Here is a 15,142-nt window from a genome sequence, read left to right as displayed (position 1 = left end):
TGGACCCACGGGATCCGGCTGGACGCTGTATCAACAACATTGAGAACGGTATTCAGAAACAAAAAGTTGGACCAACTCAGCTGGACAATTGGATCATTTGATGTCATTGGAAGATAGGTCTCAGTGAATTGCACAAGCAGGCTGATTGTGCGGGGAGTTTGGAAGAAGGGCAGGGTACCACCTTCCGTATTATGTAACGTCGCAGCCACCGCAAGGAAAAGAAGCCGGTTTTGTCGATAGCAATTCCGTATCACTGCTCGCTGCACTGGGGAGGGGCAGATGGCCCATGCAGCCAAGTGGCAGCGGGCACGTGCCAACCGGGTCGAACATCTGCCACTGGTTCCCGGGACAACAGAACCACCGACTGCAGGCAGTTTCTTATTTCCCAGTATCTTTTCCCTATTCTTTATTCCTCCTTGGCTCTACCTAAGCCCACCTCCCTAGACCAGGGCTCCCATCCTCCGCCACCTTCTTCGTTCTCGATCCCCAGGTATCGAGCTACGTGCTTCGAGACTCCATTATGCTTTCCTCCTCTTCCAGGGAGATTTCGCATAAAAGTGACTCGCTCGAGCTACGCTTTTCACTGGCTGCTCTTTATGCTCCGCCATTATTGTACCTAGATTCGTTCTTTGTTATTGGCTTCCTTACTCCCGGGCACGCGCTTCGAGATCCCGGGGTCCCTGACCAACGTCTAGAACTTTCCCTTTCAGGATTAATGAGATTGCGTCACGCTCTAATTAAGCCGAGAACGTCTAGGGGTGGATATGAAAATGATTTAAAAGTTATTACTAGAGTCAGTTGTTGTTAAATCAAAGATTTCTCATAACGATCCTACGTGCCGGATGGAACGGATACACCGTTTTTTTACGGTCTCCTATTTTTTTCTATCTGCTCTCGGTAGAAGGTTATGGTAATAGAGTGTGACACCCAGGACGCCATTGGAGAGACAGGACGAAATTTAATTAATGGGTTCGTTAGAAAGCCCGTTTTTATTTTTGGCACGGGATACCGGAATTCGTTCGTCAGTCGATGCGCGAGGGTCGTGAAAGGGGTGTAGCAGCGAAAGTACGTGGAAGAGGAGCCCCAGGAAGGGTGACTGAGACCCGATGGCAAAGGGTTGTGAGTCCCGTGGAGAAGAAAAGATCCAAAAAAAAAAAACGTGAAGAAGAAAAAGAAGAAAAGAAAAATAAGGGTTCCTCACTCGCTAATCCGGGCTGCGGTGAAAGCGAGGAAGTCGACGCATCTGGCACCGGCAGTCCAAACAGCGCTTTTGTGCGATTCCCTTTCGTCCTTCTGGACAGGAAAAAGAGGAGGAAAGAGGTAAAGGGGGAGGCTGGGAAAGGGGTAGGAAAAGAAATGCACGTACCGTACCTGTTGTCGCAGTCGGAAATGGCTACCAGGTGGCGAATCCAAGGTGAGGATCTCGGACGAGCACGAGGCCCCCACCTTTCGAGGGGAAAAAATCGTTTTTCATTAGATCAAGATAAAAATGAGTCAGGTCGAGCCCGAAGTGAATAAGAGGGAATCCTGAAGGCTGGTGTGGACCTAGCCGAACGTAGCCGAACGTAGCCGAACGTGGCAGCAACGAGAATTAACGAGGCCGATAACGAGACGGCAGGTGTCACTATCAGGGGCATCATGGGCATCATCGTTGTCGGACGTGAAAATGGGCCTCGATGGAAAACTGACCGGAAGACTCTACGGGCCCGTAAGACGCCCAACCAAGCCACGGGCTCTTTTTCGATCAGTCGATTTTTCATTTTTTTATCTGCCCTTCTTCTCACAGCTTCCCTGCACCTTTGCTTTTTATTTTTTTCTACCCATAAGGCCCCTCGCAGCCTATCCCCGCCCCCTATCTGCATCTCCGAATCCCCATCGCCCATACCTTCCATATAGCTTCTATGCCTTCCAGCAGAGCCGCGATTTATGGTACCACTCGGAAGGAGCTTTTTTCGATTTCCTCTCCGAAGGAAGGAGAAACGCAGCGACGCAGCTGCTCACGGAAATCCTCCCCCGGGAAAAGCCAGGGTGCTCGGAGGGATGGAAAAAAAAAATCTCAAGACCCTCGAGCCATTTTTTTGCATTTCCTTTTTTCATTTTTTTTTCTCATTCCTACAATTCCACGGATTACCGACACCGTAGACACGTACGTACCATAGGTATACGGGACGCCGTACGAAATCACGAACTTTGACCCTCCTCTGACTCAACAACCCCAACCACCCGAAATCCCCCAGCAATTCCTTCCACTCGCTTTCTTTCATACCCCACGTGGCGAAGCCAAATTTCGCGGATCGCTTTGGCTTGACTTACCCGGATCGAGGGAGACTTCTGTTACTGGGAGGGAGGGGGCTGAATACGACACCTCTGCGCTGGGGTCCCGTTTTCTGCAAGGGGTAGTAAAGTATAGCGTGTAACATATACTTAGGTCAGAACTAGGGGGGCTGGGTGGGGAAGGGCAGGGTCGAGAATAAATCCGTCAACCGTCGCTCCATTTGCTCGTTGACTTATTCCACGTTGATCTCCAGTATCCCTTAAACCGTATAGGGCTAGCTATTACTTTTGCCCCGTCCTCGTATTTCCTGATCGTTCCTCACTTTAAACGATTTTTATCAAGTCACCGTGCATCTGCACCCTCCCCGAGGCGAGATAGTCGTCGCCCTAATCTCCAGGAAGATTCGAAACTTCGGTTTACCCTCGCGTGGGACTCTGGAACGGGTAGGTGGTACATAAATATACGTACACGGTATATGTAGGTATCACCACTGTCTACGGAGACAGTGAGAGGCATTTTAGGGGTGCGCTATAAAACTGGGGACGAGCCTGAAGGGTGAGGATAACGGAGGGAGAAAGGCTAAAAGAGATTAATGGACCTAATAAAATAGTTGTGGTTCTGACGTATCCGTGATTAGCGATAACCGCTATTAACGTGGATGACAGGTAACGATTGCGTGAGGAGGCTTTCACACCTAACCTAACCTAACCTAACCCAACCTATTTCATATCCCCGGAATCTATAGAGATCCATCCATACAATTTTTGAATTTCCCACTAAAAAAGTATGTTTTTATCTCTGACAGAATTATCGCAGAAGACCCATTTCATGGAATGTCTAAGGGCGCCTGATGGATATTCAAAGAACTCGCATTGAGCCCAATAAGAATAATGATGACGACTTCCGGCCAATAGATACAGGTATGCATATAGAGGTTATCCGGTTCTCACTCACTTTTTAAATAGGAAATCTTGCCTATTATTCCATAGGCAAATCCAGGTCGATTCCTCATGCCGAATGCGCAATGGGAACGATCGGTCGCTGGGACGCATGCGCAGATGGGCGCGTGACTACCTAACCTCCAAAATCCTGTCCTGATTTCGTTTGGAAAGGAAACGAGGATCCGGCACACCGCCTCCTGAACGTGACGTCTTTCCAGGACGACCGTTGTGTATTTTTCTGGGTCCTAGGACCCGAGCGAGATCCAGATAATGAGGGGGGGCCTTGCGTCTCGTTGCATGCTGGGACTTATAACCTCAAAATTGTATGAAACCAGGTTACGCCAGAAAAATAGAGCGAGAGAGGGAAGCTTTGGGATGAGAGTCCAAGTATTGAAAGGAATCTTTCGGCTTTCTTTCTCTTTCTTTTTTCACGGGGTGTCCTGCAGCTGCTCCCTCTTTAGTATCAGCCCTTAGCGATGGCCCCGTGTAACCGATTCGGCCCGACTACCAATTTGATTACCTACTGACTTCACGTCATTGCTCCTTCGTGTTAACTCGGTGCAGATGAGTGAGTCCTTTATCTTCTTATCTCGCTCGCTGTTATCACTCCCGCCCCCTCTTCCCCGTCCACTGTGTTCCTGAAAGAAACCGCAGTGCCTCTATCGGCAGTCGGGGATAACAGAAGGTAAATCCTTCCTGTACCTATATGTAAGTACTTCTCTCTCTCTCTCTCTTCTTTATCGACGCTGCACCTGCAGCCGCTGCATTATGCATGTGCGTTAACGCACGCAAAGGTGCATGCGACTGCCGGATTCCATTGGACGGTCGAGATTTTACTGGAGAACTTCACGTTTTTTATTTTCCTTGTCTTTACTTGACGACGAATCTTTTTGCTTTTTTATCGCTCTGTTGCAGCCTTGGGTCGCTTATCACGTTCACGTGACGAGACGAAGGAATCGAGCAGCCACGTGCGATACGTTAATAAGAATTCATAAATACTTCTGATCTGTCGCAATAGCAAGAGGACGTGTAGGAGGGAGCAATTTTTGGTGAAAAAAAAAAAAAAAAAAAAATGAAAAATCGATGTAAAAAAATCCGTGAAAAATAAGAAGCACAAGGCGCACAGGTGTTCTACGGTAAGAATCGGCGAAGCTCCGAGATTTTTTGGGGAAAAAAAAAAAAAAAAAAAAATGAAAAATCGATGTAAAAAAATCCGTGAAAAATAAGAAGCACAAGGCGCACAGGTGTTCTACGGTAAGAATCGGCGAAGCTCCGAGATTTTTCAAGGGGCAGATGACGAGGGCGACAGATTGTACGCAGTTGGCCGGCGAGTGTACGGCCTCTTGTACGTGTGTGACTACAGATACACGAAAATGCACTTATATACACCAAGGCGAAATACACAGCAGCACGTGAATATCGTAGGCATGAATATCAGCCATAAGGTACACACCTACCAGCAACTTGGCCCGTGAGGGCTGAAGAAAGAAAAAAAACGAAAATTAAGACTGAAGAAAAATCACAAGAAATCCTTAGCGAGTTATTAATAATTCGACAGCATTAGATACGTAACCCCTTTACACTTCTGGTATTACCAAAGAGGATGAAACCGGAGCACAAAGTTCAGTATTCTCTCCTCGAGGACGCATCTGGCGAACAGAAGATCTTGGAGCGAGAATCACGACTTGCGAGCACTTGCGATCTGGGTCAGATGGCGCTGCTGCTATCTCAAGGGTCATAGGTTACGAAGATCAATGAAGGCTCGAAAAATCCTGGGCTAGAATATTTCGGAATCGTATTTAACTGTGCATGTGCAAGAAAGCACCATCTTGGCATCTGTTGCGTCGGTCAGCCACCAGGTGTTGCCCAATGCTACCCAATGCTACCCAATGCGTGCTAGTCAGCTTCTTTATACGACCCTGTCGGTCTCACTGTTGCCAGTAGGTAAAAACCTTAGCGGTTGCCATCTTTTTCCACCTTTAGCTCTCTCTCTCTCTCTCTCTCTCTCTCTCTCTCTGCCCCCTTCGCCTTATTCCTTACTGACTTACCTACCCTCTCCCCTTATTCGAGCCATCTACCTATCATCGTCTTATGACTCCCCTCCCATCCTCAATACCCCTGGGGACTCGTCCTTTCCCTTTATTCCTCAGATTTTCACCATCTGCAACGGACCCTCCTCTCTCTCGATTCCTCGGGCACCTTCTGCCAAATCGTATTCCTACTCCGAGGGGATGCGCTTCGGTTACCTCACCCTGTCCCCGAGCCATATGTATATTTTCTCATTTTCGAAACTCACGATCGGCTGCTTGTCTTTGCTCGGCTCTGTTTCTTCCTATTTTTCATAACTTGGACTCTTTATATTTTCAGGTTCTTGTATCACCAGTGATTACGACGCGGTATTTTATCCTGAATTTTATGCACTTTTTGTTTATGGATTTAATTATTATTACCCGATTTGGATTTCTGATTCGTTTACCATCTGGAAATTTGTGAAAGCTTTCGCTGACTCTGTGTCTGCCCTTTTAACATGGGCCACCCTATATACCTGGGGCACAGGTATGGCCCATTGTGGTTATGCCGTATATAATATGAAATATGCAGATTCTACCTTTGGGAAGTTTGCCGAGCCACGTATGGACGACACCTGAACCCTGTGAGCACCTTTTCCCTGATGGTGTACCTGGTGCTGGGCTCCCAGCCGGTAACCAGTCAAAGAATTCATTCAGTCAATAGGGAATAATGATACCTGACCGGGTGGAGGGTGCGAGAGGAAGAGGAGGAGGGTACCTGGGACCCTGGGCAATTGCGTATCGATACTCGCAGCTAAATAAAACCCAGTGTGAAATGCATCGAGGACTTTCCATAATTAATTTATTGATTAACGGAAGAATCGGTTGAATAAAGAATTACGAAATTTTTCATTGAACTTTACTAAGTATACAAAAATTGATGAATAAGTTTGATGAAATTTAAAAATGGCAAGGTAAATTTTTGAAAGTTCGCCTCTCGAAAGTATTATCGCAGAGTACCTCCGGGGAGCGTGGAGCGTCGCGACGCGTCGCCCCAATGAAAACCGCGAAGGCACGCCTAATTAGATGGCTCAGCGAAATGCTTTGTTGCGAGCTCCGTGAAATCGATTTAATTCGGTAAGCACGAGTTATGCGATGCTTTCTATTGTAGCCGAGAATCCGACTTTCCACGGCACCGCGGCGCTAATTAATGCATCGGCTTTGCATTTTGCACCGATCGGTTAATTGCGACTCGGAATTATCTGGAGTCGTCGAGGCGACCCGATTAACGCCCGATGGAAAAGGCCAGCAGCGCCGGCGCCGAGTCGCGCGAGAGTCGAGGGTGGCGACGGGAGGAGTTTGCAAAAGAAGAAATAAAAAAAAAAACATTGCGCCTAATACTCGTGCCCCATTCCAACAGGTACTCGGGAAATAAAGGTGGCACCGCGGAGGTGAAGGGTCACGGCAGGAGCGCCCTGCACCTTGCACCTTGCACCTACTGTCCCACGGGAGCGAAAAGGGCCAACAAGGGCTCGCGAAGGGAGTTCAGGGCGTGGGAGAGCATCGGCTTCGCGGATGTTCTTCGCGGCAGCTGGTTCTTCGTGCAGTCCTTTCGGCTGAGCGATCAGGTTTGCGGGGTCCTGCCGGCCGAGGAGGACGAAGGAGACGGAAGAGGAGGTCGAGGAAGATGGGAAGGAAGCAGTGGAAGCTGATGGATAAGAGGAAGAGGATTTTTTTTATAGTATGTTGGTAATACCGTGTAGACGTGCGCATTGCTACGTGTATGCGCGTGAGGCCTGTACCGTGTAGGTATATAGGTTAGGTCGGGTAGGTAGGTATAGGTTATGGATACAGGGACAGGTACGGCTGGGTTGCTATGGTTCTGTATAGCGTGGGAAGGTCTGGCAGCTGAAGATGAAAAAGACGGCTGTTGGTAGAAGCTAGATTTCTGTCGTGGAGCTTTCTTTTTTCCCTCTTCTTCTCTTCGTTTCATTATAACCTTCTTCTCTCTTTGCATCTTGATTCCTAAGAGTTTCTAAGAATAGCTAGGGACCTGAAAGAAATCACTGGGAACTGTATCAGGATCCAGGATACCGCGCGGTCTCGTATCACGGTTCGGTGTCCTTGGGACTTTTTGTTTATTTTTTTTCTTCGAATTTCAAAATTTATTCATTCTTATCTTGGATAACCCGGAGATATCGGTGGGGGAAGGTGTGCGCGGATCCTCTCGAGGACGTTGCTCCACATACGTGGGACACCGCGTAGACGACATCCTGCCCACCTTGAATGGATTCTCCTTCGGGCGATTGTTCGAGTTCCTGCTCTCGAATACTGGTATTAAAATGCGAGGAACTAGTCCTGCGCGATTACCCTCTGCAATCTATTGTCCTCCTTTGCCCATCGGGACGATCCTTGTGTTCCATTTTGCGGCAGGAAGCTCCTCCCGCTTCTCCCTTCTGCCTCTGGCCGAAGTAGGCCGGGAGAGAGCGAGCTGGGACTTGGGAGGAAGAAAAAAGGGATAAAAGGGAGGGAGGAACTAGCGAAAAATAAAAGAGACGCTTCCTTCCGTTTTTCGGAGGAAGGCTGCATCTGCTGCCAGGGACTTTTCTTTTTTTTTTTTATCTTTTTTCTATTATTCTTGTTATTAATAATAATGTCTTGCGGATACTGTGGGCGGGGACCACTACCTGCTAGTCCTCAAGGATTATTATCCTTTCGGGATCTTCCGTGCGAGTAGACTCTTATTTATTAGAATAGGATATCATTCTCAATATTTTATTTTTTATTATACATTGCGTCTATATATTTTCTTATGTTTTGAGTACCTTGTCTTCTTCGCTCGTTGTGCACTGGCCCTTTATTCGTATCCACGAATAATCTTCTAACCGAACACCTTCTTAAAGCCGTTTCTGATATTTTCGAAAAAATGACTAAGGCGTTCCTTGAAAGACATGCGACTCGCAGATGATATATTGTAAGTCGTACTCTGCGGAAGGGCTAGATCGTTCCAGAAGGATTCCTTGGTTAGCTCATCCTGACTAATCGATTCCATAGTGAAATTTTGAGGACCGTTTATCATCAGCACCTGGATGGGATCCTTTTGATCCGGTCCAATGTGTTCCCACTTGACTGGCAGTAATTCCGTAGTCTCTGGCGTAGGCTTTCTGGGACGATATATGTTCGTGCACGTCGCTGTACCATTTCTATGAATATTTTAGGAAAATTTTCAAAATTTACCTGATCGCTAAGAAATTGTACCACAGCTCCGTTATACTCTCGATCATTAAGGTTTCTCCTTGCGATGCGTGATTTTCCACTTTTCCAAGGATACGCGAGAGATTGAACAAGTAGCGTAGATCATCGTAGTGGCACACTTTGTCGCAATGCTCCAGGGACGTGTCAAAGAGATTGGCAAAGGAGTTGCTTCCCCTGGGAATTTTTCAAAATTTTATTTTTCATTAATGCAGGTATCGAGTTTCATTGACGTACCTGTAGTTCAATCTGTAGAGATAAATAGTATTGTTGGCACGTTGCAAGCCGATCAAGAGATTAAGAGGATTTTTGTAAAATCTGGTGTTTAAGGCCTGAAATGTTTTTTAATCGTCATATAGTCATTATACGTTAACAGTCATTCTGATCCATTGATAAAAACCTTTTCTAATCTCCCGGCAGAATTGCTACCAATTTCGTTGGAATCAAAATAATAATTTTTGATTGAATCTGTGACATTTTTTTCTGTGTTATTAAGGTGGTATTCCTCGTAAGAAAAAATCACAGGAAAGACTGTTCTGTAGTTGTTGCTCAGTTCTCTGATAATTGATGACCAGGCTGTAAGAGGGGAGGTAAATATTGTGCAATTTTATTTTTTCAATTCAATTATCTTACCTAGAGCGTACAAAGTGCCTTCGTTAGCCACAGTACCAACTAATAATGGCACCCTGGCTTGTTTCCCATTACGAATTGTCTTTTCAGGATGTTCAAGCAGAAAAGCATCACTGTGAGAATGCTCGACGACGGCCCTGAGTGGAATATCTGGCAGGTGCTTCCAGATCTGTAATCAGTAAATGAATTCATCGATGATCCTCAATTACCACGTGATCCTGAGCTCACCCTAAGTAAACTGATCGATTGTGCGATCTTGACGGCCTCGGCATTTCTCAGGCAGTCGACCATGCTCCTGTTATCATCGCTGGAACATGATAATGAGTTAGCAAGGATCTTGGCCTTGTTCAGGGCCTCACCAGGATAATGGATCGTTCTTGGATCCAGGGCCGTGCCACTTTGAGCAATAACTCCGAAAATCAATTCTGAAAGATTTTACCAAGTTCAGTGATAGGTAATTTTTTAATTATATTTTTCAACAAGAATTTTTGTACTTTTAGTCTTGGGCGATAAGGAATGAAGATGAGCACTAATGGCTCCTGTATCCTGGCCTGCCAGGGTGATCCTGTCAGGATCACCTCCAAAGGACGATATGTGTTCCTTGACCCATTTAATCGCAGCTACTTGATCTTTCAAGCCATTGTTTCCTGGCACGACCTCGTCCTCGGTGCTGAGGAAACCTGAAAAAGGATTCTTCTCAGACATAAAGGAAGATTTTTATGGACAATTTTTCGAAAGTTATTTACCAAACCAGCCGAGTCTGTAATTAATGCTGACAAGGATCAGGTCCTTTCTCATTAATCGTCCTGGTGGAAAGTCAGCCATGGTACCGCTCCATCTTAGCCAGGATCCACCATGGATCCAAATCATTACTGGATAAGGATAACTGTCATCTTCATGTGGAAGCTGAAATTTCCATTCAAGAATGTACGAGCATGCTTTATTTCCAAAATTCGAATCTTTTAATTGATTAATAATCAAACACATATAATTACCTTAGGCACGTATATATTTAAATAAAGACAGTCTTCGGATCCAATGACTGACCCATTTTCAAAAAAGTCATTTGCTTGAATGCATTTCGGTGAATCTACCGTAGCATTAAATATACCGGTCCAGGGTTCGGGTGTTTCCGGAGGCTGCGAATGATAAACATGGAAAGTAACATAATTCAAAGAAACTGATTCAAAATAGTATGAAGAATCAAAAACGAAAAATGTCCTTAACACTTCCTGGATGAAACTTACAGCGAATCTGAGACTGTCCAATGGCGGCTTCGCATAGCGAATCCCCAGGAAGCCAGTGAAGTTCCTCCCGTTCTCTGCTCTAAGGACGACACCACGAACTTCACCCAGTGCCGTACTGATAATCGTATGCGCCCTTACGATCCTTCCCAAAAGAAGAAACCCACAGAGGACAACAAAGCTTATCTTCATTCTCAAGTAAAACCTTCCTCTAGTATCTTAACCGTTGACAAATTTTCAATTCAACTAAACCCGCACTTTTTCCACAGAGTCACAACGAACAGGCGGACCACTATTCTTCGGAACAGCCAGTGCAACACTCCGCCAAACAAATGAACTGGTAAATTTGCAGTAGCGACTCGGTGACGTGGATCGGGTTGAGCCTGAAAGTGAACGGTACAAAAGCCGTAGTTGAGAAGCAATAACAGTTCATTGCAATACACAGAAATAGATTAATAGACTCCTTAACTCCATTAAGGATATTAAGCATAGATAAAGAATCTTCAAATTTCAAGCAGCCGTCTATATTACGCCTAATATACCTAGTAGCAGTGTGTAGTGGAACGTCAAACAATTATTCCTTCTAGAGTATCAATAGCAATTACGAAAACCGTGGTAGTTTCACGTATACACTAGCTTAAACCGACAGATGGGAAAAATGCGAAGCTTGTAGGCGGACTATACCAACACGTGTCCCATCCTAGGGACTTTGCATTTGTCCATCTGCCATTTTCATCCACAATACTCACGAGCCAACTATATAATTCTACTGGCGCGCAATTGCCAAAAAGTTTCACTGCCACACTCCATTAAATCCATCAGCGAGACAACACTGTCGCTAAGAATTAAGTGCGTCATTATTCTTAGTGACAGTGCAGCTAAATATCTTGTGAGAAAGAAAACAAGGAAATTGATTGACTGAAACGTACCGTTTTAACGTCGAAAGAGAAATCCACGTGATACACTAACTGTAACCAAGTGACAGGCATTGAATAACCTCTTGTTAGTTAAGTTAGCGCTGACGCACTTTACTCGGCTCAATGAATAGTGAATACCTTTAGTTGCGTATTTAGTTAGCTATACATAGCCTGTTGTTGTCAGATACTTTCTCAGCATTAGCATATAAGTCATAGCAGTCTTCCCTTATTATGTGACAAAACGGTATAGCGTAGACTAAGAATTATACTGAATGTAGTATACGGATACAGCATAGTACACCGACTATAGATAAAGGCTAGAATTAATTAATTAATAACGCGAATAACAATATGTAAATTTCTTTTTATTTTTATACTCGTAGGATAATTCGGATATTGTATGTTATTTATTTATCCATATAAATACGACGCAGCGGTAGCTCTCGTGGATAATAATAAATGTTTCTTTAATCTTATTGTGCACGAGGCAAAGCGTGAGAACGGACCGTATGGGATGTTAGTAAATGGCCAGGCTAGACGGAAGTGGCCCGTGCAGGGAGGCTGCAACCACCTTGGCTTCCGGAGTGCATCTCAACCACCTTGTTTTTTCTCCTCCTTCCAATGCTCCGTCCTTCTCGATCTCTCTGACATTTCCTCCTTCTCTCTCGTCTCCCTTCCACTCCCCCGAGGCAAAGGAACACGTGTTGCTGGCGTTTCGCAGGGGCGCAGCCTCCGAAAATAAAGGAGGCCCCGTTTCCTTCCTTATTTCCTTCGTTCGTTCCTTGAGCTTCTTCATCTTCCCTTTTATTCGCTTTTCTCTCTCTCTCTCTCTCTCTCTCTCTCTCTCTTCCTCTTCCCGCTCGCTCGCACCTACACTAGGTTTTACATAACTATAAACCCTATGAGCCCACGGCACGACCACGCGACCTATCATTTAATTCCTTTCTTGTTTACTTCCTTTCTTTATCTTGACCACATTTTTCGGAGGGCAACGAAGGAAGGAGGCCGCAGCAGCAGAAGCAGCCAGGAGCAGCCAGGAGCAGCTGCCTCGGTGCAAACGAGAGAAAACGAAGCTGGGCCAGTGGGAGGTGATCGGGGGCCCTATCATGCGAACGAAGTGAGTATCGGTAGACAACCTTGAGAATGTGGCGACACCTGCATCCCGGACGGCCCCGAGACTATTCTAGGACCATCCTTCAAGTCCTCGTACGTATAGGTATGTGAAATGCTTGCTTTGTGAAATCCTGTATGACAATTATGATACATTTTTCTGACACACATAATGTAATCCACAGAAGGCTGGATAAATCATGACTCCTCGGGCGTTTGCCCGAGTCGTTCGGAAGGCGCCAGGTTAATCGGCGATGTCGACGCTCTCATGATGCCCGAGACTGGGTTGGATTGTCCTGTCAGTGGACACTGCCGGTTTGTGCGCTTTTACCATAACAATACCGGGTTCGTCATAGCCACGGCATTGTTCAGGGTTTCCCACACGTTGCGAGAGTCCGCAGCACCGCGGACGTGAGGCGAATCCGTCGCCACAATGGGAACAGAGCCTAAACCAAAGGAACGCGCGGACGAACCAGACGGCGAGCGGAGGAACGCGACTTGCACAAAGAGCATCTCCGGCGGAGTCCACGTAGACGGAACGGAGAGAGAAGGGGACACAATGGGAAGACGAGAAGACGAGAAGACCAGGGAGACGAGGGAGACGGTGAGTATTACAAGTTTCCTAAATAATGGAAAAACTCGAGGAATTTTACTGTCTTTAACCTGTCGGCGCTACGTGATCATAGTGTTACCAGCTACCATTTTTCGACTCGTGTGATTTTAAAGGAGCCGTTTACCGTAGGTATTCCGTGACTTACGTGTTCCGTTTACAAAAACTTAAGACCGGCATGAAGTGTAGGAATTCTGAGGAAAGCGAAGAAAAAAAGAAAAGTCAGTGGAGAATGGGTAGAAAATTTGTTAGGCGTGTTCGGTAAGATCGTTTGGCTAAATGGAAACTGGCGGATAGGTGTAACGATCGGAGTGTATCTTTTTGAGTTTTTTTTTTTTTTTTTTCAAAATAATAATTTCTCCCTTATACGTGATAGTCCGTAGAAACGCCTCGATGACGTGAGAGAGGATTGAAGACGGTGGCGGAGTAAAAGGGCTTAACGAGATTGTACCTTTTTAGGGGTTGCGGCGGGCCCGGTATAATGGGCCCTCCTGCGCCTCCTACCGGTTCCCGTAAGGCCCCAAAATCGTTCTACGACGTGAAACCTATTAATTTCCAATGATTTTCGGTGAGGCCGGCTGTGCGACCCTAAGAAAAATCCTCCAAAGTCAAGCTGCCCGTCTTCTTCAGCAGTTCTCACCCTCTTCAGCTTACCGTCCAGTCTTTATCCCTCTTCATCCCTCAACTTATACGGCTAAGCTCTATTGGACGAGAGTTGCCACTAGGTAGAACAGGGTGTAGGGTGGATACTTTCATCGCTATACCCGATACCTCTGTACTTCCTAATACTGCCTACTATCGATATTCGTCGGCTTATGATTTTTTTCAAAAAAAAAAAAAAAAAAAAAAAAAAATGAAAACTCAAGGAACAGATGTCAGAATTCTCGTTTACCGGGTTTTTTTAAAAAAAAAAAAAAAAAAAAAAAAAAATGAAAACTCAAGGAACAGATGTCAGAATTCTCGTTTACCGACTGCCTTGGCAGTAGGGCAATCTGACAGATATGAAAATAGGTAGACCCTGGGTGAAATGCTAGAGGGAAAAGGGGTCCGTGTGAATTCAAAGGGAGTTTTTGTTATTGGGTCTGATATTGGGCCAGTGGGATATCAAGTAAATGGAGACGTATCCATTGTATGGGGTAGATCCAGAGTGCTCTTGATAGATCCATCAAGTCGATGATTAAAGATATTTTAGATAGTTGGCAAAGGGGGTCTAGGTAGAAGGCTTGTAAGGCCCAAAGTAGATCAGAGACAGGAGGCTGCGCAGTTACACGTAGTCCATGACGTGGATGGAAAGAGGGAGGAAATAAAGAAAACTAAGAAAAAGATGAGTGAAAAAAAAAGGAGAAGAAAAGAAGGAGGAAAGAAAAGAACGTGCAGTTCGACAGAAATAGCAGCTGCAACACCCGATACGTATCGTCGGGCGTATTGGGCCCCAGCGGGCCCGGTCACGAGAGATTATTATCATTATGTCGGGCCCTCGGTTGGGTTCGGCAAAGTTCGTGAGAGTTCGGACGCGTGGCAAGCGTGCTCGTCCCCACCAGATGCCAGTGGGGCCTTATGGGCCTGAATACGCGTAGGACTCTGGAGCCGATCCTGCCACTCCAGGCTGTAAGGCCCCGTTTCGAATGGCTACAAGAAGGACTCGGTCCACATTTACGCCCGTCCAATCATCCACCGATAAGATGCGACCGATCGCTCCAGGCAATCCGGCGCTAACGACCTTAACCATTACTTGGGGGCCCATGGAATCCCCATTGGACCCCCCTTCTCGACACTTACGTGAATCACCCTCCCTCCACCTCCCACCACCTACCCTCACGACTCAAGCCGATTATATCGTTTAAACGCGTTAAACTCGGATTTATATTCCGCGGCACGATCGGCCAATGCCGGTCAATTTATAACGGCCGGTAAGTCATGGGGCGGATTATGGGGGCACGTGCTTCGTGCGAATCACGCTGTGTCGCCCCAACCCCACTCCCCCTTTTCCTCTTTACGCCAAGAGGGCAGATTTTATCATCCGTCACGTTCATAACTGTTATTTTTTTCGCCAATTCCATTCAATTCGATTGACCCAACTTTGACCCTGAACTTTCTATATAAATTAATGAAATCTCATCGGACGACCCTTTTCTCCCCCCCCCCCCCCCCCCC

General features: G+C 46.1%; 2 protein-coding genes across 6 annotated transcripts in view; one reads left to right on the top strand and one right to left on the bottom strand.

Moving 5' to 3' along the window:
• Window positions 1-7,984: 7,984 nt before the first annotated feature.
• LOC107272064 (esterase E4) overlaps window positions 7,985-15,142 on the bottom strand; it is an 11,186-nt gene continuing 4,028 nt past the window's right edge. For 2 of the 5 annotated variants that reach the window (XM_025089326.1, XM_025089325.1), the window contains exons 2-11: window positions 10,355-10,734; window positions 10,103-10,246; window positions 9,854-10,013; window positions 9,602-9,787; window positions 9,336-9,532; window positions 9,111-9,276; window positions 8,878-9,053; window positions 8,715-8,809; window positions 8,463-8,654; window positions 7,985-8,389 (exon numbers count right to left, since the gene is read on the bottom strand). In XM_025089326.1, coding sequence (XP_024945094.1) covers window positions 8,107-8,389; window positions 8,463-8,654; window positions 8,715-8,809; window positions 8,878-9,053; window positions 9,111-9,276; window positions 9,336-9,532; window positions 9,602-9,787; window positions 9,854-10,013; window positions 10,103-10,246; window positions 10,355-10,543 — 1,788 coding nt within the window. In that variant the 5' untranslated portion in view covers window positions 10,544-10,734 and the 3' untranslated portion in view covers window positions 7,985-8,106. Of the gene's footprint in view, window positions 8,390-8,462; window positions 8,655-8,714; window positions 8,810-8,877; window positions 9,054-9,110; window positions 9,277-9,335; window positions 9,533-9,601; window positions 9,788-9,853; window positions 10,014-10,102; window positions 10,247-10,354; window positions 10,735-10,893; window positions 11,053-11,100; window positions 11,240-11,280; window positions 11,406-15,142 lie in introns of those variants that run through there. The other 3 variants (XM_015748809.2, XM_025089328.1, XM_025089324.1) reach the window with 3 other exon arrangements.
• On the top strand, window positions 12,326-12,964 carry LOC112495000. The gene is made up of 2 exons (XM_025089329.1): window positions 12,326-12,484; window positions 12,564-12,964. The coding sequence occupies exons 1-2, from the start codon at window positions 12,412-12,414 to the stop codon at window positions 12,791-12,793; spliced, it is 303 nt and encodes a 100-aa protein (XP_024945097.1). The 5' UTR covers window positions 12,326-12,411; the 3' UTR covers window positions 12,794-12,964.

This window comes from Cephus cinctus, unplaced genomic scaffold, assembly GCF_000341935.2.
Source record: "Cephus cinctus unplaced genomic scaffold, Ccin1 Ccin1_scaffold1102, whole genome shotgun sequence".
Lineage (NCBI taxonomy): Eukaryota > Metazoa > Arthropoda > Insecta > Hymenoptera > Cephidae > Cephus > Cephus cinctus.
This window is presented reverse-complemented; position numbering and strand designations above follow the sequence as displayed.